The sequence below is a fragment of the Scyliorhinus torazame genome, chromosome 7 (genome assembly GCF_047496885.1).
Source record: "Scyliorhinus torazame isolate Kashiwa2021f chromosome 7, sScyTor2.1, whole genome shotgun sequence".
NCBI classification, from domain to species: domain Eukaryota; kingdom Metazoa; phylum Chordata; class Chondrichthyes; order Carcharhiniformes; family Scyliorhinidae; genus Scyliorhinus; species Scyliorhinus torazame.
This window is the reverse complement of record NC_092713.1, coordinates 259,837,646-259,862,209: the sequence shown is the minus strand read 5'-3', so window position 1 is coordinate 259,862,209 and position 24,564 is coordinate 259,837,646. Positions and strand designations below refer to the sequence as shown.

Here is a 24,564-nt window from a genome sequence, read left to right as displayed (position 1 = left end):
AGAATGTCCAATTCACCAAACAAGCATGTCTTTCAAGACTTGTGGGTGGAAACCGGAGCACGCGGAGGAAACCTACACAGACACGGGGAGAACGTGCAGACTCCGCAGACAGTGACCCAAGCCGGGAATTGAACCCGGGTCCCAGGCACTGTGAAGCCTCAGTGCTAACCACTGTGCTACCGTGGCGCCCCACGATTAATACAGACAATGAACTCCCATTTGAAGTATCCTCAACGTGCGCAATCTGCTAGCGGATCATGGAGAACATCATGCGTGGTTTGCTGCATGTTGTCGTTTACTTGGATGGTGTGTTGGTCACAGGGGCCACAGAGCATTAACATTGGCAAACCTTCGAGTGGGTATTAACGCAGATTTCCGAATATAGGGTCCATCTGCGCCATGCGAAGTGCATGTTTCATGTGAAGGAATTGGTTTATTAGGGATAGCAGGTGTATAGGGATGGGCTACACCTGGTCGCCAAGAAGGTACTGGCAATCAAAATGGGCCGCACTCCACAAAACACCACAGAACTTTGTTCTTTTCTTAGGCTGGTAAATTACTAAAGGCGATTTATTCCGAATTTGGTTACCGCCCTAACCCCCTCCACTTGCTCTTGAAGAAGTGCTAGTCTTGGGGTTGCGGCAAGACCCAAGGTACAGCATTTAAAACAGTGAAGTGGCAGTTGTCTTCTTCAGGGGTGTTGATGCATTTTGACTCTTCTAAGCCGTTGTACATCACCTGCGATGCTTCACCTTATGACACTGGGGCAGTGCTGTCCCATTGGATGGGTGAAGGCCATGACCATCCAATTGCTATTGTCTCCCGTATGCTGCTGCAGGCAAGAGAAAATAGACCCAGATCGAAAAAGAGGATCTACCGGTCAACTTGTGTCAAGCGGTTTCATCCATACGTTTATTTTATTTTTTTTAAATAATTTTTATTAAAGATTTTCATAAAATATCAATAACAAAATGAGAAAGAAAAAAGAACCCAACAGGGTTAAGTACAAAACACAATCTAAAAAAGCAACCCCCCAAACCCCTCCCCCCCAATAATAAATTAACATTAACACCCGACTTAACACAACAGGTGTATACACCCCCTCAGACCCTCCAGTGTAAATAACATAAACAAAAATAAAGTAAACCCCGCACCCCCCCCCCCCCCCCGAGCTGCTGCTGCCATTGACCAATGTCTATCGTTCTGCCAGAAAGTCTAAGAACGGTTGCCACCGCCTAAAGAACCCTTGTACTAACCCTCTCAAGGCAAGTTTCACCCTCTCCCATTTAATGAACCCTGCCATATTGCTGATCCAGGATTCCACGCTTGGGGGCCTCGCGTCTTTCCACTGAAGGAGAATCCTTCGCCGGGCTACCAGGGATGCAAAGGCCAGAATTCCGGCCTCTTTCACCTCCTGCACTCCCGGCTCCTCTGCCACCCCAAATATTGCGAGCCCCCAGCCCGGTTTGACCCTGGATCCTACCACCCTCGACACCGTCCTCACTACGCCCTTCCAAAATTCCTCCAGCGCTGGGCATGCCCAGAACATATGGGTGTGATTTGCTGGGCTCCCTGAGCACCTAACACACCTGTCCTCACCCCCAAAGAACCGGCTCATCCTTGTCCCAGTCATGTGTGCCCTGTGCAGCACCTTAAACTGTATGAGGCTGAGCCTCGCGCACGAAGAGGAAGAATTCACCCTCCCTAGGGCATCTGCCCACGTCCCCTCCTCGATCTCCTCCCCCAACTCCACCTCCCACTTACCTTTCAACTCCACCACCGAGGCTTCCTCCTCCTCCTGCATCACCTGGTAAGTTTCCGAGATCTTCCCCACTCCTACCCCCCCCCCACTCCTACCCCCCCCCAACCCCCTCCCCAAACCCCCCCCCCGCCTCCCCCCCCTCCGAGAGCACCCTGTCCTGTACTGTGTGTGGCAGTAGCCGCGGGAATTCCATCACCTGCCGTCTGGCAAACGCCCTTACCTGTAAATACCTGAAGGCGTTCCCGGGGGGAGCCCGTACTTCTCCTCCAGCTCACGCAAGCTCGCGAACTTCCCATCCACAAACAGGTCCCCCAACTTTCTTTTCCCTGCCCTGTGCCACCCCGAAAACCCTCCACCTGTTCTTCCTGGCGCGAACCGGTGGTTCCCCCGTAATGGGGTCCACGCCGAGGCCCCAACTTTCCCCCCCTATGTCGCCTCCACTGCCCCCAAATTTTGAGAACTGCCACCACCACCGGGCTTGTGGTATACCTCCTTGGAGGGAGCGGCAGCGGCGCAGTTGCCAGCGCCCCCAGACTCATACCCACACAGTACGCCGTCTCCAGCCTCTTCCATGCAGCCCCCTCCCCTTCCATCACCCACTTGCGCACAATCGTCACATTGGCGGCCCAGTAGTACCCACAGAGGTTGGGCAGCGCCAGCCCCCCCCATCTCTACTCCGCTCCAGGAACACACTTCTCACCCTCGGAGTCCCTCGCGCCCACACAAACCCCATTATACTCCTGTTAACCCGCCTGAAAAAAGCCTTCGGGATAAACACGGGGAGGCACTGGAACAGGAACAAAAACCTTGGGAACACCGTTATTTTGTTTGACTGCACCCTACCCGCCAAGGACAGCGGCAACGCTTCCCACCTCTTGAACACCTCCTCCATTTGCTCCACCAGCCTTGTAAAGTTAAGCCTATGCAGGGCCCCCCAGCTCCTGGCCACCTGGACCCCCAAATATCTGAAGCTCCTCTCTGCCCTTTTTAGTGGGAGCTAGCCAATCCCCCTCTCCTGGTCCCCTAGCTGAACTACGAACAGCTCGCTCTTTCCCATATTGAGGTTATACCCCAAAAAGTCCCCGAATTCCCTAAGGATCCTCATTACCTCTGGCATTCCTCCCACCGGGTCCGCCGCATAGAGCAGCAGGTCGTCCGCATAAAGCGACACCCTATGCTCCTCCCCACCCCGCACCAACCCCCTCCAGTTCCTCGACTCTCTCAGTGCCATAGCCAGGGGTTCAATCGCCAGTGCGAAGAGCAGGGGGGACAGGGGACACCCCTGTCTCGTCCCTCGGTGCAACCGAACGTACTCGGACCTCCTCCTATTTGTGGCCACACTCGCCATCGGGACCTCATACAACAGCCTAACCCACCTGACAAACCCCTCCCCAAACCCGAGCCTCTTCAGCACCTCCCACAGGTACCCCCACTCTACCCTATCGAAGGCTTTCTCAGCGTCCATCGCCACCACTATCTCCGCCTCCCCCTCCCTCGCCGGCATCATGATAACGTTCAAAAGCCTCCGCACATTCGCGTTCAACTGTCTCCCCTTCACAAACCACGTCTGGTCTTCATGGATGATCTGCGGCACACAATCCTCAATCCTCATGGCTAAGACCTTCGCCAGCACCTTGGCATCTACATTTAGCAAGGAAATCGGTCTGTAAGACCCACATTGCAGGGGATCCTTGTCCCGCTTCAGGATCAAGATCAGTGCCCGGGACATCGTCGGGGGTAAAGCCCCCCCCCCTCCCTTGCCTCATTAAAGGTCCTAACTAACAGCGGACCCAACAGTTACATATATTTTTTATAGAACTCGACCGGGAAACCATCCGGCCCCGGTGCCTTCCCCGCCTGCATGCTTCCTATCCCTCTGATCAGCTCCTCCAGCCCAATCGGGGCCCCCAGTCCCACCACCAGTCCCTCTTCCACCTTTGGAAACCTCAATTGGTCCAGGAAACGGCCCATCCCTCCCTCCTCCCGTGGGGGCTCGGATTGGTACAATTCCTCGTAGAAGTCCCTGAAGACCCCATTGATGCCAACCCCACTCCGCACCACGCTCCCTCCCCTGTCCTTAACTCCCCCGATTTCCCTAGCTGTGTCCCGCTTCCGAAGCTGATGCGCCAGCATCCGGCTTGCCTTTTCCTCATACTCGTAGACCGCCCCCTGGGCCTTCCTCCACTGCACCTTCGCCTTCCTGGTGGTCACCAGGTTGAATTCGGCCTGGAGGCTGCGCCTCTTCCTCAACAATCCTTCCTCAGGCTCTTCCGCATACCTCCTGTCTACCCTCAACATCTCCCCCACCAGCCTCTCCCTCTCCCCCCGCTCCCTCTGCCTCTTGTGGGCCCTAATGGAGATCAGCTCTCCCCTCACCACCGCCTTCAGTGCCTCCCACACCATCCCCACTCGGACCTCCCAGTTGTCGTTGGTCTCCAAGTACCTCTCTATACTTCCTCGGACCCGCTCGCTCACCTCCTCGTCCACCAACAGCCACCTCCAAGCGCCACAGCGGGCGCTGGTTCCTCTCCTCCCCCATCTCCAAGTCCACCCAATGCGGGGCGTGGTCCGAAATGGCTATTGCCGAATACTCTGTATCCTCTACTCTCGCTATCAGCGCCCTACTCAAAATGAAAAAGTCTATTCGAGAATAAGCCTTCTGGACATGTGAGAAGAATGAAAATTCCCTAGCCCCCGGCCTTGCAAATCTCCAAGGGGCCACACCTCCCATTTGGTCCATAAATCCCCTCAACACTAGCCGCCGCCGGCTTCCTACCCCTCCTAGACCTGGAGCGATCCAGTGCCGGATCCAACACAGTGTTAAAGTCTCACCCCATTATCAGGCCCCCCACTTCCAAGTCTGGGATCCGACCCAACATACGCCGCATAAAACCCGCATCGGCCCAGTTCGGAGCATACACATTGACCAGTACCACCCTCTCTCCCTGCAACTTACCACTTACCATTATGTACCTACCGCCATTATCTGCCACAATGCTCGACGCCTCGAATGACACCTTCTTTCCCACCAAGATCGCCAGCCCTCGATTTTTGGCATCTAGCCCCGAGTGAAACACCTGACCTACCCACCCTTTCCTCAGTCTTACCTGGTCTGCCACCTTCAGGTGTGTCTCCTGGAGCATAACCACATCCGCCTTGAGGTGCGCGAACACGCGGGCCCGCTTAACCGGCCCATTCAGTCCCCTTACATTCCAGGTTATCAGCCGGATCAGGGGGCTACCCGCCGACTAGCCATGACCCCTCCTCGGCCTGCCACGCGCCCGCACCCCACACCCGGCCCGTTCCCCACAGCGGCATACCTCTGTCTCGACCCCCCCCCCTCCACTCGCTCCAGCTCCTCCTTGACCTTAGCAGCAGCAACTCGATTCCTCCCCCCCCCCCCTCCCATTGTGTGGCACACCCTCCTCTCCCGCTCCCCATCCACAGGCTTCCCCCCTCCCCCCTAAGCACAGGAAACAATCCTCGCTTTCCCCCCCCCCACCCCCCCACCCCCCCAAGTCTTCGGCGCGGGGAAAAAAGGCCGCGCTCTCCATTTACCAGGCCCCGCCACCAACCAAAACAGTGCCCAACCCGCCCCATCCACCCTCCCCAACCCGAAAGAGAAAAACACAGAGAAAAAGAAACCCAAAACAATGCAAAGGCCCCCCCCACTCCGAACCAAAAATAGGCATAACATATCCACCGCAGTCCCCAATCGCCCATCCCGACCCTCAGTCTGTGTCCAGCTTCTCGGCCTGAACAAAGGCCCACGCCTCCTCCGGAGACTCAAAATAATGGTGCCGGTCCTTGTAGGTAACCCACCGTCGCGCCGGCTGCAACATGCCAAACCTCACCCCCTTCCTGTGCAGCACCGCCTTCGCTCGATTGTACCCGGCCCTCCTCTTTGCCACCTCCGCACTCCAGTCCTGGTATATCCGAACCTCCGCGTTCTCCCACCGGCTGCTCCTCTCCTTCTTGGCCCACCTGAGCACACACTCCCGATCGACGAACCGACGGAACCTCACCAGCACTGCCCGCTCGTTAGCCTTGGGCCTCCTCGCCAACACTCTATGGGCCCCTTCCAGCTCCAGGGGCCCCTGGAAGGACCCTGCTCCCATCAGCGAGTTCAACATGGTGACCACATAGGCCCCCACGTCCGGCTCCTCCAGCCACTCCGGGAGGCCCAGAATCCGCAGATTCTTCCGCCTCCACCGATTCTCCATCTCCTCGAACCGTTCCTGCCATTTCTTGTGGAGTGCCTCGTGCGCCTCCGCCTTTACCGCCAGGCCTAAGATCTCGTCCTCATTGTCAGAGATCTTTCGTCGAGCCTCTCGGATCGCCACACCCTGGGCCGTCTGTGTCTCCAGCAGCTTATCAATAGAAGCCTTCATCGGCTCTAGCAGGTCAGTTTTAATCTCTCTGAGGCAGCGCTGGATACCCTCCTGTTGCTCCTCCACCCACTGCCTCCAAGCAGCCTGGTCTCCGCCCGCCACTATTTTGTCTTTCTTTCCTCCCTTCTTCGGGTCCACCACCACCTTTTTTGTTGCCCCGCTCCTAGTTAAAGCCATATACTGATGGGAGCTATTATTAACTCCTTCCCACACCGGGAAACATCAAAAGAGTGCCCATGGGGGCCCTGAAAAGAGCGCAAAAGTCAGTTATTGCGGGAGCCGGCGAATGTGCGACTTAGCTCCGCATAGTCACAACCGGAAGTCTCGAGAGGGAATCCTTTTGGCAGTGTTCGCTTCACCAATCTGCCCCAAAACGTCTGTGGAAACTCCTGAAAAAGGTCTGAGAGTCCGTTCCAGACGGGAGCTGCCAAATGCGCGACCTACTCCTCCATCGCCGCCACCGGAAGCCTCGCCCCCGCTTCTTCAGTGGCCTTGGTCGATCTTTTCACAGTTGTTCCCTCTGCTGCTAGAATTCACCTTTAATAAAGGCCCTCAAGTCAGCTTGCAGTCTTTAAACTTGCCCTTCCCCCGCCTGCCTGCTGGAAGAGGCTCTGTTTATCCTGCAGTTGCAGACAAATCTTTTACTGTTTCTGCCGGTTCTGGTAACCAAGAGACATACCATTCCTGGGGGACACTGTCGGGGGAATGTTGCAGACTTCTTCCCACACCGGGAAATGTCGAAAAAATGCCATGGGGGCCCTGTAAAAGAGCCCAAAAGTCCGTTCCAAGCGGGAGCTACCGAACATGCGACCTAGCTCTGCATAGCCGCACCCGGAAGTCCTACCATCAATACGTTTATGGTCGCTATTTTTTCTTTCACCCATCACAAGCCTTGCTTGGCCTCTTCGACGAAGACTATAGGTTCCGCCTATAGCATCTGTGAGGATTTAGCACTGGGCTTTGTTATTGCCTGCTTACGAATACTCTTTTGAGCATCATCCAGGGACCCAGATTGTGTACGCAGATGCGTTGAGCCGTCTTCAGATCAAGTCAATGAACCCCTCCAGCAGACAAAGTGATTGCTGCCCTGAACTTTGGACTCCTTGCCCATCACTGCCTCGTGTGTTTGCGATTGGATGCAAGCCGACCCCACAATGGTCATCCCGGAGTGTCCAAAAGGAAGATGCTGGTGAGAAGCTATGTCTGGTGGTTGGGGTTGGACAACGATATCGAGATGTTGGCCCATCACTATTCCATCTGCCAAAAGCACCAGAATCTTCCCGCGGTGGCACCCCTACACACTTGGGAGTGGCCAGGGCTCCCTTGGGCTCGCATTCGCACCGATTTCGCCAGTCCCTTCTTGGGTTTGATGTTTCTCATCCTGGTGAACGCCCACTCGAAGTGGCTGGAGGCCCACAAGATGGCAACGATCACCTCCAGGGCAACCATCGAGAGATTGCGCATTTCATTTTACACACGTGGAATCCCTGAGGTACTCGTAACCGATAACTGTGCCTCTTTCACAAGGGAAGAATTTGACGATTTTTTAAAAGCAGCGGGATTTGTCATGTCCACACTGCCCCATACCAGGGGACAGTTAAACAGGGCTGAAGAATCGGACACTCGGCTCAATGGACAGCAGACTGGTAAGATTTTCATTTTCGTACCAAACTATGCCGCATGCACTAACTGGGGTAGCCCGTGCTGAGATGTTAATGGGTTGTTGGCTTCGCACACTGCTGATTTTTATTACACCAGATATTGAGGCAAAGGTGCGCGGTAACCAAGAAATGCAAGAGCATTGCCCAGTTCAACATTGATCTGTTTGACACTTTGCACCTGTCATGCGGTGTTCATTTGCAACTTCAACGACGATGCTCGCTGGCTCTCTGGGACTGTCGTCCATCGCATGGGACCAGTCTCGTACCAAGTTCGGGTCCTACTAATGAGATGGCACCTGGATCACCTTCATGGAGATTGCTCCCTCGGGAAGTACCTCAAAAGATGCCTGTCCTAGATCTTCCGGCTCCATTGCCGAGTCAGCCTGCTGTGATGCCTCCAGTCTCTCTCGGAGGCCACATGCCTGACGTAGTGTCTTCTGACTCCAAGAAGGAGGTAGTGACCGAGGTCTCAGACTCCGGTTCCGTAGTTCAGCCCCCTCCCGATGACCATCCGCCATGATGTTCCTGCCGCAGACAACATTCGTCAGCATGGTATAACACCAACTGATCTGGAATATCAGCTCCGTGAAGGCTTGCCAGAGGTGAAGTGACTCCAACGTCCTCGATCTGCTCCTGCTTCTCCGCCTCATTGCTCATCAAGGGGGTCTTCAGACTTTGGAAGGGGGGGGAATTTAATATCCCATACGAGACCTACAGGGTGGGAAAGCTCGTCTTCCTCGTTCTCCCCGCGGAGTACGAGCTCCCCCACTAGGGACAGGGTATTTAATTAATAAGGGGCTGGTTTAGCAGGCTAAATAGCTGGCTTGCAATGCAGAACAATTCCAGCAGCGAGAGTTCAATTCCCGTACCGGCCTCCCCAAAGAGGCGCCAGAATGTGGCGACTAGGGGCTTTTCACAGTAACTTCATTGAAGCCTACTTGTGACAATAAGCGATTATTATTGTCCTGAGAATGTCGCTTTAAGAAATGGTTAGCTGCTCATGTTACTGCAGTGATGTCAGAGTGTGAGTGGAGCTGAGCTCTGGTTCTGCTTTTTAGTTTCACTTTGAGAAAAGCTTGGGTGTGTCTGTCTTTTTGGTTTCATTTTTCAGTTTGTTGCAGCTGAAGTCAGCCAAAACAGCTGTATTGTTGAGCTCTCTGCCATGAAGGACTATCTCTTAATCATTTGGTGAATTCAGATGAATTATAAATGTTTTCAGTAGTGACAGCAAACTCTGACGTGCTTCTGTTTAAAGGTTTGTTAAGTCTTTTGGGTGTAAAAGGACAGCATACAGGTTACTTAGTGTTGTATTCTTTAGGGGTTATCTTTGAATTAATGGTTGCTAAGATATTCACTGTTTGTTTTAAAAAGGTTAACTTGAGTTCATAGAATAAACATTGTTTTGCTTTAAAAAAGAACTTTTCCCTTTCTGAAGTACCTCACTTGTCGAGTGGGCTGTGTGCTCCCCATACCACAATCTATTAAAAGTTGTGGGTCAGGTGAACTCCATGATACACTTTGGGATTCTTTAAACCCTGGCCCATAACATTATTTTATTATTAAAAGGTCGGCCAGCAAGGCACCGACCAGACGAGAACCCGATAGGGATCGACCAAGTAGTGTACATCAAACATTTAAAAAAAATATTTTTATTAAAAGCAATTTCATATATACAAAAAGATTCAGAAGAACAACCAAACAATCTAATAAACACCGAACAATCACCCCCCCCCCCGCTCCCCTGACGCCAACCCTTCCTCGCATCCCGCCTTCCCCCCATTTTGACCCCCTTACTCACCACACCCCCCTTGCTGACCTCTCAAACCTCCTTAAAAAAAAAAAATCAATAAACGGCGTCTACTTTTGGGTAAACCCATCTACCGACCCCCTCAAGACGAACTTAACCTTCTCCAGCCTCAGGAATTCTGCCAGGTCGCTCACCCACACTCTCACTTTCGGTGGCTCCGAGTCCCGCGTGTACATAAAATTCTTGCAAGTAAACTTTATTTCTCATTTTACTCAGTGTGGACTCCCGATGTCCTTATTAAAAGTACATTACAATTGTTCCTGGATCTCCCCTAAAAACATGCACCCACTGTAAGATTCATAGAATAACAGCACAGATGTACACAGGTGGACACAGTTCTTTCTCCTGCTTGCCGTGAGACCCCAGACCCTCTGTATCCTGGGCTCTAGCACTTTGACTCTGGGATTACATGAGGTCCCAGCTCCGTGGACCACAGGGCCACTGGTCAATCCCTTGGACGTGGGACCGAGCGAGAGCCAAAAAATCTGCCTCAAACCAATCAATGCTCCTCAGTGTTTAATGGCTGCACGACACCCTGATCGGTGGGGATGTGTTGTCTGCCAATTTCTCCGGTTTGTGCCCATGGAGAAACTGGGTAAATTACAAAAAGCCATGCCACTCCATTTTCTTTAAAACCTAACACAAAATATAGTCTAGAAGCAGCTGCTTCTTAGTGAAATAGTAACATCTACTATCTCGAAAATCTGGTTCATAATTTGTATGTTTTACCATATACCTTTTAGTTTTAGGAATTAAAGTTTCAACTGTAGATAAATGGGAACATCTGACTGTGAAACTGATAAGGAACCTTGAAGTATATGCAATTCAACAAGTTTGGAGTTCATTATAATTAATAGCTAACCTATGTTTATCTTCATGGTCAGAGTTAGGTGTGTAAACACTGAAGAGTGGATGACCCATTTCTGGGCCTCTTGGTAGATCTAGGAGGCCTGATGTTATCTCCATAAAGAAGCTAATTGTGCTATCAATTCTGGGAAAGAGGATCATAAAACTCCACTAGAGAAATAAATTATTCATATGGGTTGCAGAATGAAGAGTTGGGTTGAAGATAAAATAATTTGTTTGCATTTCTATTTGAACCACCCCAAAACATGCGTATTGCCATAGAGGTCATGATTCAGAGTGGAGCTATGGTTGGGTTGTTTGCTCAACTTATGTGTGAGCGTGTTTGCTGCCTGAAGTGAACATCCAGCAGATGGAGGGAGTTACAGCTTTGCTTTGGTGTGGACTGCATCTCACTGAATTGAGAGAGAACCAAACAAAAATTATAATCAGTTAGGCCTGCACTTCAAGCAAAGAAAGTGCTAACTTCATTGTTGACCACATGGAATGAGAGTGCAGTTCTCTCAGTTTGGATTTGAGGGAAAAAGCATCTGGAAGATTTTCTACAGCTTGCAATGAGTAGATCAAATCTACAGTGGTCCTCACAGAGCCTCGTGGTAGAAAGCAGTCAAGCAGAGTTAGCTCGGAAAGCAGTGGGAAGGCATGTGGGTATCTGCTGGTGGCCCAAACAAGGAGCTGAGGCATCCACAGTCATGAGGTCTGTAAAGAAAACAAGGAGCATCACACAGCCAAAAAGCTAAGTGAGGGACCCCCTTAAGATCTTGCTTCAGAGAACAGCTGGAGCTTGAAGAGAAATCAAAGTGACTTCCGAAGGGCTGTGCACAACCTTTGAGTTGGTCCCTAAAGAGGTGAATGATTCTTCAAGATAAGAACCTTCATAAGATATGGGAACTCTTGGGGGAGGCAACAAGTAGAACTGAGTTTATAGTTTCAATCTTAAAACCTATGGGGTTAAGATAATGGTGCTTAATTTTTTTTACATTTTTTTTTGTATATGATAGTTTGATTTTGGTAAAAAAATGTGAAATCTTGTGGCATAATTCTGTGTTAATTACTGGATGTTTGGATTTCTTATTTACATGTTAATGTTTCCTAACAGGGACATAACACTACCTGGAATCAAAAGTTGCCTCACTGAGCTATAGCCACCTTAGACCATGCAGCAGTGACACTTCATCTCCCATCACTTTACTTTATCCATTGCACACAAAAGCTGCCATATTGAACAATATCCGACTCCAGCCTTGAACCACTGTAACCAATCACTATTTGTCGATGTAATTTGTCGATTATTCTTTTTGTCTACTGTGTACGTACGTTCCCTTGGCCGCAGAAAAATACTTTTCACTGTACTTCGGTACATGTGACAATAAATCAATCAGTCAGTCAGTCAGTCAGTCAGTCAGTCAGTCAGTCAGTCAGTCAGTCAGTCAGTCAGTCAGTCAGTCAGTCAGTCAGTCAGTCAGTCAGTCAGTCAGTCAGTCAGTCAGTCAGTCAGTCAGTCAGTCAGTCAGTCAATGTTCCAAATTCACCCTGATTGACAGACTACCTCACTGGAAACAGAGAAGTCAATTTAAATGAAAATCAACTGTGGTGTGAAATGGACCATCAATTCCCTATTAACCCATTTTGTGCTATGGCCATTGAACAATTCCATCTATTTAATACTGTGAAGATTGTCACTTAAGGAAATGCCAAGAATAAAATAAAGCTCACCTATACAGATCTCATCATCTGTCTCCGCATCTCCAGTGCACTGAAATTTAAATTCATTTAATGATTCTGCAAACTTCCTCTTCGCAATGGATAGATCTGAATACAGAAAGTAAACAGAAGTTAAGGTAGTTTTGTCAAAAAAAAACTGAAGCAAATTTTAGTAATATTTACACCTGTTTGGAATGTGAAGATGTACTGAGATGTGTGCTTCCATAACAGCAACTCTAATCAAATGTACACAATGCTTAGAGGCATTCTAACATGCCACAGTGCTGCATCAATAAAATAGAACAACCTACGAAGCCTTTGTCAACATTTACACCTGCACACCTTAAGTTGGAATTGCTTCACTTGCTCTCTTTCTTCTTTGAGGCAAGGATTTTCATCTCAATTCATGTTCCGTACTGACCTGTGCATACACCTTTGGGTAGTTACAATAGGAGTGTGTGTGTGTGTGGTGGGGGTGGGGAGGATAGGTGGAGAGGCTTTAGTAAAAAATTATTGTGTGAAACACAACTCTACCCACCATGAGCCTGATTGCTTCCATTTTAACCATGAGCGTTTCAGGGCATCCAAGTAACTCACTCTGATGAGGGTGGTCCTTAATAACATTACTGACATTTTGGCTGAAAATTGGATTTCCCAGAGCTCAGGAAACCTGGCAGCTAAAGGGAGCCAAGGACAACTGGACTAAGAAGTTACATGCTCTTTTTATAGTACAGCTCATGAGCTAGGAGGAACAGGAATACTTCCACATCCCAAGCAAACCTGCCCCTGCGAATGACTGACTTTCTCCCATTTCCAAACCTACAATCTCTCCTGGCCCCCTGCCCAGCACCCCAACTGCCATCCCACTGATGTTTCCTGGCTGCCAAGGACCTTTTGCAACAGTCCCCAGCTGCAATGTTTTACCACTGACTTTCTCAACAGCAAGCCTGTCAATCTGGCTGGCTGGCAGATGGGAAATTGAATAAAGAAATTATAATGATGAAATGATAACTCAACAAGACCTTAGCATTTCTGAGTTTCTGTGTCACAAACACTCCCAACTAACCCACGCATTAGCCATAAATATAAGGGCCCACGTCTCAACAAAGGGTAGGCCTGAAGTGCGCTCCCAAAATCTCTGCTAATACTATTCTGTAGCTGACCATAAAGTGTGTATACACAGGCTGAGGTGACATAAGCCTGCTTGCCAATTAGAAAGTGCGCTCTTTACTCAACAACACCGCTCTCCTCCATACTCAGCACAAATAAAATTACTTTACTAAAACCAAGAACTTACCATGAAGGCATTTCCTACAAATTTATAACTCAGCATATTGGCGTTTAAAGTGCTGTCCTAACCTTGAAGAAACAGAGTTCAAGTTCAGTTTTACCTTGTACAGTGGTTGCGATCAAGAAAACAATTGCTCACTTTCAACACTTTTTGACAAAATAGGGTTACACAGAGGACAGAACTGAGTACTTTAACCTAAAATTAAGTTGAGTGACCTCTTGCATAACTTGAAGAGCTTGTAAGGGCTCAAGTAACAAGCATTTATCTTTCAGAAAATTCTCAAAATCACATATCAACCTCAGAATTTTCAACTACAAGCTGTGGTTTGCCTCCTACAAAGTGACATTTTGGAAAAATGTTATTGCTTTTCAATGAACAATTAAAAATTATCCGTTAAGAATTCACATCCATTTCAATTTTCTGTTGCAGTCTCGGAACACGTTTAAAACCAACACTTGTTAAACCCAGAATCCTCTCTCAACAAATTAAGTTAGACTCATTCAAAATTTCCATCTGAAATGATGATGAGACTAGAATTGTTCAGCAAATCAGATTTGTTCTTTAGATATATATTGAGCATTCACTGTCCATTCCCAATTGCCTTTTAGCAGCAGGTAGTGAGCCATCTTCTTGAATCACTCAGTTCTCTCCCATTCGGCTGTTAGGGAGGGAGGTCCAGGATTTTGATCCAGTGATGAAGAAATGTTGATTATATTCCCAAGTCAGGATGGTGAGTGACTTGGAAGGGAATTCTACAATTCTATGCTGTATGCAGGCATGCTGTACAGCTTCATTACTTGCAAATTAAACATTGTGCAATCATCAGCAAACATCCCCACTTCTGATCTAATGATGGAGAAGTCACTGATGAAACAGCTAAAGATGGTTGGCCAAGGAGACTTCCCTCCGAAACTCCTGTCACAATATCATGAAGCTGAGATGGTTGTCCTCTAACAATTACAACCATCGTTGTTTGAGCTAGGTATGACCCCAGGCAATGGAGAGTTTGCCCATCTGATTCCCACTGACTTCAGGTTTACTAGGGACCTCTTGATGTCACACTCAGTCAAATGCTGTCTTGAAGTCAAGGCCAGTAACTCTCGCCCCACTTTTGGAATTTAGCTGTTATCCATATTTGGGCTAAGGCTGCCAACGATATCTGGAGCAGAGTGATCTTATCGGAATCCAAACTAAGCATTGGTGAACAGGTTATTGGTGAGTAAGTTCTACTTGATACTACTGCCCATCACTTTGCTGGTGATTTAGAATAGCCTGATAGGGTATAAAGAGCAGGAGTGGATTAGTTCTGCTTTTTATGGACAGGACATATCTGGGCAATTGTCCACTTTGGCAGTATTGTAGCTGTACTGGAACAGCTTGGCCAGAGCATATCTAGCTCTGGAGCACAAGTCTTCAGCACCACAGCCAGCATTTTGTCAGGGAATGGAAGGGGTGATTTTCAGGCCTCGTTTGCCATCAGCAAGAATGGCGATGCAGACAGAAAATCTGAAGATAATCGGGAAACGCGATTCTCTCCAGCGTGATCAGCATGGAGGATGCATGATAACTCAGAGGGGACATGGGGAATATGTAAGAAGTGAGACTTTAGAGGGTTAGGGGGCTTAAGACATGAATATAACTGGGTTGATGTCCCAAACTACAGAGGTAGGTTTTCTAACCTGCAGGCCTGGCATCCAACTGCCTCCATTTCCTTCTGGGGAATGTTTCTGGAGACAGTTGCCCCAGCTGCAGCCCGACCCTGGCCCCCTGTGGGGAACATATCACGTGTGCAGGTATGTACAGGAGGCTGTAATGCTGCATTGGGAAATGGACCACTCTCAATTCCTGATTCTTTTTAAAAAAAATTTTAGTATTTTTAAAGTGCTCAATTCTTTTTTTTCCAATTAAGGGGCAATTTAGTGTGGCCAATTCACATCTTTGGGTTGTCGGGCTGAGAACCACCCAGACACGGGAAGAATGTGCAAACTCCACACGGACAATGACCCTGGGCAGGGATCAAACCTGGGTCCTCAGCGCCATGAGGCAGCAGCGCTAACCACTGTGCCACCGTGCCACCCAACAATTCCTGATTCAAAGGGGAAAATCCAGCCCTAGTAATCTATTCAAGGACCCCCCCAAATCAAATCACTTGCACGAATAATTCTTTTTTTTACTTATTCATGTGATATGGGCGGCGCTGACAGGGACATGTAATTGACAGGCAATGACCATCCCCAACAAGAGAGAATCAGACCATTGCTCCTTGATATTGAATGCGCATTACCATCGCTAATTTTTTAAATTCATTCAAGGCCAGCATTTATTGCTTATTCCTAATTGCCCTTGAACTGTCTGACTTGTTACATCATTTCAAAGAGCATTTAAGAGTCAACCACATTACTGTGGATCTGGAGTCACATGTAGACCAGACCAGATAAGGACGGCAGACTTCCTTCCCTGAAGGACATTACTGAACCAGGTGGGATTTCAATCAGTTAATCGTATACCTGAACCCCAAGTTCAGTCTATAACATTGAAATTTACCCTTTTATTGGGATGATGGCGGTGAGGACAGGTGGGGGGAGCAGAGACAGAGGGCGGGATTTACCGGCTGTTCACGCCGGCAGGAAATTCAGGTCCCATGCTGGCGCACGGGTTTCCTGACAACGAGGGGTGCTGTCCCCGTTGACAACGGCGGGACCAGTAGATGGGAGCCGTCCATCGCGGGGCTCCCGATCGCGCAAATCCACACCCAACAGCCGCTGCAGCCGGCTTTTAATAATGCCGGCTGCAAGCGGTCCTCAAAATGGCCAGGAACATATAAAAGAAATGCAGCCGCACTGCGCATGCGTGCCTGATCATCGATGCGCATGCACCAAACTATGCGCACGCGCACCGATGATTGGGCACACATGCGCAGAGTGACTGTATTTTTTTTATATGGTTACTGCCTTTTCTTCTCAAGTTCGGGGGGGCCAAAGGGACCCAAAACCATTTCCTCCATTTTTGTCAGCAACAAACAAGATAAGAGAAAATGGTGGGTTGCGCAGGTCGGCCGGAGTGGGTCGCAAAGGTCAGCCAGCGTGGGTCGCGAAGGTTGGCCGATTTGTAAAAAATGGGTCCCCAGTAAAAAACGTTTGAAAAACCCTGCTCTAGTAGACCGCCTCCCTCACCAAAAAACACACAGCGGGGTGGATAAACCCTGCCGAGAGAGTGGGGAGGGAGAAAAAGAGATAGACATACATGCATATGCATAAAGCGCGCATACACATGCATAAAGCACACACCAATCTCACATGGCCTTCTATATGAGAAGTCAAATGCAGTCTTTGGGTGCATCAATGTTAGTTTGCAAGGGAAAATGGATTATGTCAAGTGCATATAATTCAGTCATAACTTGGAGTTCTTACATTCTGCCCTTATTTTTATATTACCATTATGCATTCCTTTATCTATGTTTAGATTGAAAACTTTCTATGCAAACTTGCTATGCTGTAATTATATCCTCATACCAATGGTGGACCTAGGAGACTCCATCTGCCTTTCCCAGCATGTCCAGAAACAGTCAGGTTTAATGGACTAAAGTGTGTCCAATGGAACCCAAAGCAAAATGTCCAAACTTACTCTCAAGTCCATTTGAAAAAGAGAATTAATGTGAGCTGATTTGGAGGCAGTATTGGCAGCAACTGTGAAGACAAGCCTGGAAAAATTATGAACCTCAAGAGCAGCATATAGCGATAACTCTGACCGGTGATAATCAAACAAATCTGGGTGCATTGGTCTCTAGAATATATTTGCATTGAACTTAAATTACTGCATTCCTTTCAGAGATACATGAACCACAGAAAACATTTGTACGCAATGCTGTTAAGGAGTTGAAAAGACGCAATGATGAGTGCCCATTTTTTCCGATATTTGCAAACGTTTTTCAGGCACTATATGGGACCAGTACATAGGAGCATTGGCTCTCTGAATTTATGATGCAAGAAGCTGCCAGGAAATATATGCAGACACACTGATTCACTGGCTGCAAAAGTAAAATTCAGTTTTATTAAATGGCATTCCAGTATGTTTACTGGTGTTTTGGAGAGTCCCTTATCCTGCAAAGAAAATGCATTTATATAATGCTTACCATAATCTCAGGACATCCCCAAATGCTTTACAAGCAATCAATGAAGTACTTTATGACGTGTAGTCACTGTTTAAAAGTAGGAAATGCGGCAGTCAACTTGGGAAGCATTTAAAGAAACAATTCAAAATGTTCCACAAAAATACATTCCATTGAAGAACTCAGCACGAAAAATTCACCCCCACATAGCTATGGAAGTTAAGGATAGTATTAAAAAGGAGACTCACTTGAAAAGAAGAGCAGTATGTCGGAGGATTTGGAGTGTTTTAAAAACTATCAAAGGGGATCAAAAAGTTGATGAAAAGAGGAAAAATAGAATATATCAGCGAAGTAGTCACGAATAAGATTTGTTGGCTAACAGGAAGCAGAGAATAGGGATAAATGGATTTTTTTTCAGATTGGCAAGCCGTAACTCGTGGAGTACCACAGGGATTGGTAATCGCATATCTATATCAATTATTTGGATGAAGGGGCTGAAAGTATGGTGGCTAAAGTTGCCGATGACACCAAGATAGAAAAGAAAGCAAGTTCTCAAGAGGAAGTTGAGAGCCTGCAAAGGTATATAGGCAGGTTAATTTTAAGGGCAACAGTTTGGCAGATGAAGTACAATGTGGGTAAACGTGCAACAAAAACAGAAAATACTGGACAATCTCAGCAGGTCTGACAGCATCGGTTGAGAGAGAAGGGAGCTAATGTCTCGAGTCTGGATGACGCTTTGTCAAGGCTGGATAGAACTGGAAATAGTGTCACATTTATGCTGTTGTCGGTGGGGGGGGGGGCGCGTGGAAAAGTGGGGCTGGCTGGAGGGCCAGCGATAGGTGGAGATTGACAAATATGTCGTGGACAGAAAAACAAAGGGAAATTAAACATGGATGATTAAGGCTAAGAAGGGTGCTGATAGTGGCACATAGAGATTCAAATGTGTTAATGGGAGAACAAAAGTAAGCATTGTGTCAAAGAGCAACTGGGGACAGGTAAATTTTTACTTTATGAAAGCTCCGGCTCCCACGCCGAAAACGGCCGGAGTATGGCCGGGTCCCTGGCCGCGCATGTGCACGGCTGACGACCTGCAGCGGTCGCGCTGTACAACATGGCGCCGGCCCTGCACTGACCCAACCCACCATCCGCGACACCACAGCCCAACCCCTGGCCAACCCCCCCACCCCCCCCACCCCTCACGGAAACTCCCCCACCCCTGGGGAACAGCATGGATTCCGGCCGAGTGTGGCGGCATTGGACACAGTCCGCAGCCGCCACGTCGGGTTCCCGCACGTCTGAGACCACACATGTCCCGCGCCATTGGGAACTCGGCCCATCGGTGGCAGAGCATTGTGGGAGGGCTGGCCGATGATGTGCCAACGCCGTTGCAATGGCGCACAGGGCAATGACGCATTTCCGAGGGGGGTGGAGCATGGCTGACCGGCGCCGGAGTCGATTCTCCGCCCAATCACGGATTACGAGATCGGTGTTGGGTAATGGGAATCCAACCCCTGGTATTTAACAGTACCAATTTGGTAGCACTATGGTGGTCTGAATCTTTGCAAACATTCAACTTGGTGTTTTGAGATTGATTCACAGAGGTTTAACGTCAATTTCTGTTTATATCTCTCTCAACTTTGACTTCAGCTAACAGCATTCAAGCTCTAGGTAAATATATTGAGTTCAAGCCCCCTCTTTGGGAAAGACTGAGGTCATGAAAAACCTTAATGGAGATATTAGAAGATAGAAAATGTAATTGGACTGGATGAATTTAATCAGATTATTGTGAAATACTGTTTTTATAAATTAATTTCAAATTTAATTTCAATTACTGAGACAAAATGGGGAGAACAAAATAATTTTCAACTATATTGCACGTAACATGCTGTTTCTGTCATCATGAAATGTTACCCAAAATAAATGTCCACAAAGGATGTTTCTACTCTAACTGCCAGCAGACAAGTGCTACAGGAAATAGCATTTGTGTACACTGGTGCACACACCAAGACAAGATTTTTACTCTATCACAAAAGTCTTGTGACTGCATACACTTTCTTTCTGCATGCAGCGGGACTTCTTTTTACATTTTGCAAGTTTTTGTTCACAAATACTGACATCCACATTTATAATTGGGTTCACCTTTTATAAGTCGTGCTTATTTTGTTACCATTTCATGGGATTTTGCCAACTTAAGTTATAAATTTGATTTTTTTTTACTTCACTGGTAAAAAGACTGCTGATTTTTGTTTTGGTTCATTTACAGGATCTGGGCATCGCTAACTAGGCCAGCATTTAATACCTATACATAATTGCCCTTGAGAAGGTGTCCTGAAACTTCCTTTATTTCTAACTGAAGTATACGACAATTATTATAGAATAGAATATTACTGTCCTAATGGACAACTTAACAAATTGCAAAGTATCAGACACAATTAGTGTGCCCAATCACACCCTCTGTTAGACATACGACGACCAACAATTCCCAGGGAAAACAATTAAGAACTGTTTACTCAGTCTTAAACAAACACACTTTGCTCCCGTTCCAACAAAATGTATTGGGTCTTCTACCTACTTGTCAGGTTATTATGGTTATAGAGCAGTAATTTAATCCCGCACAATTAACCAATACAAACTCCATTCACATAAAGCACTTCAAACATTTATCATCGAAAATAAAAGCAAAATACCGCAGATACTGGAAATCTGAAATAAAAAAGTGTCAGGTAGTATCTGTGGAGAGGAACAGAGTTAACAGCCAGACCTTTCTAGCCCTTCACACCAGCAGATCCTCCGGTAACAGACATAGACATAGAATGTACAGTGCAGAAGGAGGCCATTTGGCGCATCGAGTCCGCACCGGAAAGACCAACCCACATAAACCCACACCTCCACCCTATCCCCACAACCGAGTAACCCCATCTAACTTTTGTTTTGAACACTATGGGCAATTTAGTATGGCCAATTCACCTAACCTGCACATCTTTGGACTGTGGGAGGAAACCGGAGCACCCGGAGGAAACCCATACAGACACAGGGAGAACGTGCAGACTCCGCACAGATAGTGACCCAAGCCGGAAATCGAACCTGGGACCCTGGAGCTGCGAAGCAACTGTGCTAGCACTGTGCTATTGGTCCCGCCAATGTGAACGGAGATTCCAATGGCTTGCTGGCCCCGCCATGGGTTCCCCTGAATGATGAAAGTTCTGATGAAAGGTCATCTTGACCTGAAATGTTAACTCTGCTTCCCTCCACAGTTGTTGCCTTACCTGCTGAGCATTACTGCATTTTTTACTTTTCTTTCCCATTGGAGAGTTTAGTGCTGTTATTCAGCTCAAGTCTCAGACTGTTAATTGGAAAATTTGCAAAAAAAATTAATACAGCCTGTCATAAACAGAGCCAAAGTTTCTTGGCATCAAGACTTTTCAAGGAAACATGGGTAGTGACATCATAATATGTGGCAAAAAATGTTTCCTTGAACTTGAGCAGAGAAGACATCAACCTTACATAATGGTCGCTGAATCTTGGAAGCAATATATGCCATGTTGCAAAAATCACAACTGAAAGTAAATGTATGGCTTAGTCAACAATGACCTATAATTAAGAATCAAAAGGATAATGTACAGTGTCTTCTCTGTTCTCTTCCTCCCCATGTTACCATGAAACGAGTAATTACAGATGGTACAAATGTAAATAGATAAGGTTTTGTGTCTCGAGGTACAGAAAATGAAAGCAATGTTGATCTTGTCCAAGACCTTAGTTAGACTACCTGTACAATTTTGCCCACTATTATAAGAGGGATATAAAAGGAATAAAGATACCAAGTATGTTCACTACGATATTATCAGATATAGAAAAATTACAAAGAATTCTGTTTGGTATTAATTCATCGAACAGTCCCATTATTTAATCATCTGCTTTTTAAATTATTCTAAGGTGATCACCTCCATTGCTCAAAGTCCTTTCCAAGTTCCTTTCTTATTCCTTATGTGAAGGAAAACTTCACAATTTCAATCTTAAGTTTATCCTTTCTCACCGGCTATCCTCATGTGCTACTTTCACAATTCAGTATGAAGCTAGTATTCATCTTGACCTTCACCATTTCATTAACAACCTTATACGTTTACAAGCCTGAATGTCTTCTTTTCAGCTTTTATTTATAACTCAGAACTGCAACAGAAGGAACTGATCTCATATTTCTTCTCTGCATTGGTTCCAACACTTATAGATCTCCAGAGGTAGAACTGAACATGTTATTTGAGTGTAGTAGAATCCACAGAATCCCTACAATGAAGTGCCAATTGGCCCATCGAGTCTGCACCGACCCTCCTAAAGAGCACTTTACCTAGGCCTACTCCCCCGCCCTATCCCCATAACCCTGCGCATTGATCATGGCCAATTTACCTAACCTGCATATCTTTGTGACACTAAGGGGCAATTTAGTATGGCCAATCAATCTAACCTGCACATCTTTGGACTGTGGGAGGAAACTGGCACACCTGAAGGAAACTCAGACACGGCCCCATACCACCACCCTATGCCAACTTAGTGCCAATTCATGCCAACATATGGCCTTGCCCACTAACCTTTGCCCATACACGGTGCATTCCAAATTACCCAGAATCCACCATGGGTAGACCTCAGGGCCTATGATTCTATGACGCGATTAAATAAGGTTCTTAACGCTTCCGGGTGCGGCGATGACCAGCTGAGTCGCACGTTTCGGCAGCTCCCGGTGAAACGGACTTTTGGGCTCTTGATAGGAGCCCCAACAGCAATTTTGACGGCTAAAAACACTGTGCGGTAAACCAGAAGGGAATCCCCCCTGGATACGGATGAAAAAAGGAGGAGAAAGTGGCCGGATTGCAGTGGATCCTTTAGAACAGCGGCAAGGAAGGCAAGCAAAAACCAAGATGGCGTCGGAAGGGGGCAGTTTAACATGGGGCCCTGAACAACAAGAGTTCTTGAAATGCTGTGTGGAAGAGCTCAAAAAGGAAATGAAGAAAGAGCTGTTGGCCCCGATACTACAGGCGATCGAAGGGCTAAAGGAGGAACAAAAGACCCAGGAGCGGGAGCTTCGGGTCGTGAAGGCAAAGGCAGCCGAGAATGAGGACGACATACAGGGACTGGTGGTGAAGACGGAGATGCATGAGGCACATCAGAAACGATGTGTGGAAAGGCTGGAGGCACTGGGGAACAACGCAAGGAGGAACAACCTGAGGATTCTTGGTCTTCCTGAAGGTGCGGAGGGAGCGGACGTCGGGGCATATGTGAGCACGATGCTGCACTCGTTAATGGGAGCGGAGGCCCCGGCGGGTCCGTTGGAGGTGGAGGGAGCATACCGAGTGATGGTGCGAGGACCGAGAGCAGGAGAAATTCCCAGAGCCATAGTGGTGAGATTCCTCCGTTTTAAGGATAGAGAAATGGTCCTTAGATGGGCAAAGAAAACTCGGAGCAGTAAATGGGAGAACGCGGTGATCCGCGTTTATCAAGACTGGAGTGCGGAGGTGGCGAGAAGGAGGGCGAGCTTTAATCGGGCCAAGGCGGTGCTTCATAAAAAGAAGATAAAATTTGGAATGCTGCAACCGGCAAGACTGTGGGTCACATATCGAGGGAGGCACCACTACTTTGAGACGGCGGATGAAGCGTGGACTTTTATTGTGGAAGAAAAACTGGAATGAGCGGGTTATTAAAAAGAACGTTTGAACAAAGTGGTGGGGCGAATGTGGGGGGCGAAGAGGGGGGTTAAAAAGGGGGGAAAGAGGAGTTTCATGTACAAATCCTGCGATGTGGTAACTTTTCTCTCTTCCACAGGTGGTGATGGGGGGAGGAGGGGAGGTGGAGGAGATGGGGCGTTGGCCATTGGGGGCAGGGCCAAGGGAGAAGCGCGGGCTTGGTTCCCGCGCTATGATAATCATGGCGGGAATAGAGAAGCAGGAAGGAGGGGGCGTCGCATGGTGCGAGCCGAGGTCACGGGGGGGAAGCCGAGGTCGGCCAGAGTTTGCTGACTTCTGGGAGCAACATGGGGGGAATAATTACGCTAGCGGGGGATCTAGAGGGGGGGGGTGGGAGGGGGGAATTACAGGGTTGCTGCTGCTGGGGAGAGGGGGGAGCTGGTATGGGAGGGGATGGGCGGGGGGGCACCGCCTGGGGGAGATACAGCTGCGTGGGAACCGGGTGAGGAGCTGGAAAAAGGGGATGGCTAATCGACAAGGGGGGGGGGGGTAGGAAGCCCCCCAACCCGGCTGATCACGTGGAACGTGAGAGGGCTGAACGGGCCGATAAAGAGGGCACGGGTACTCGCACACCTTAAGAAACTTAAGGCAGATGTGGTTATGTTACAGGAAACGCACCTGAAACTGATAGACCAGGTTAGGCTAAGCAAAGGATGGGTGGGGCAGGTGTTCCATTCGGGGCTAGATGCGAAAAACAGGGGGGTGGCTATATTAGTGGGGAAGCGGGTAATGTTCGAGGCAAAGACTATAGTGGCGGATAACGGGGGCAGATAAGTGATGGTGAGTGGCAAACTACAGGGGGAGACGGTGGTTTTGGTAAACGTATATGCCCCGAACTGGGATGATGCCAATTTTATGAGGCGGATGCTAGGACGCATTCCGGACCTAGAGATGGGAAAGCTGATAATGGGGGGAGATTTTAATACGGTGTTGGAACCAGGGCTGGATAGGTCGAAGTCCAGGACTGGAAGGAGGCCGGCAGCAGCCAAGGTACTTAAAGATTTTATGGAGCAGATGGGAGGTGTAGACCCGTGGAGATTTAGCAGACCTAGGAGTAAGGAGTTCTCGTTTTTCTCCTATGTCCATAAAGTCTACTCGCGAATAGTGCTGGGAAGGGCGTTGATCCCGAAGGTGAGGGGAACGGAGTATACGGCTATAGCCATTTCGGATCACGCTCCACACTGGGTAGACTTGGAGACAGGGGAGGAAACAGGAGGGCGCCCACCCTGGAGAATGGACATGGG

The 24,564-nt window shown here is 48.2% G+C and overlaps 1 protein-coding gene across 2 annotated transcripts in view; it reads right to left on the bottom strand.

The window, feature by feature from the left end:
* The window catches only part of LOC140426992 (rho GTPase-activating protein 26-like), a 315,317-nt gene that overhangs the window by 214,382 nt on the left and 76,371 nt on the right, over positions 1-24,564 (bottom strand). For both annotated transcript variants that reach the window (XM_072512347.1, XM_072512348.1), the window contains exon 2: positions 12,202-12,297. In XM_072512347.1, the coding sequence (XP_072368448.1) occupies positions 12,202-12,297 (96 nt within the window). The remainder of the gene's footprint in view (positions 1-12,201; positions 12,298-24,564) is intronic.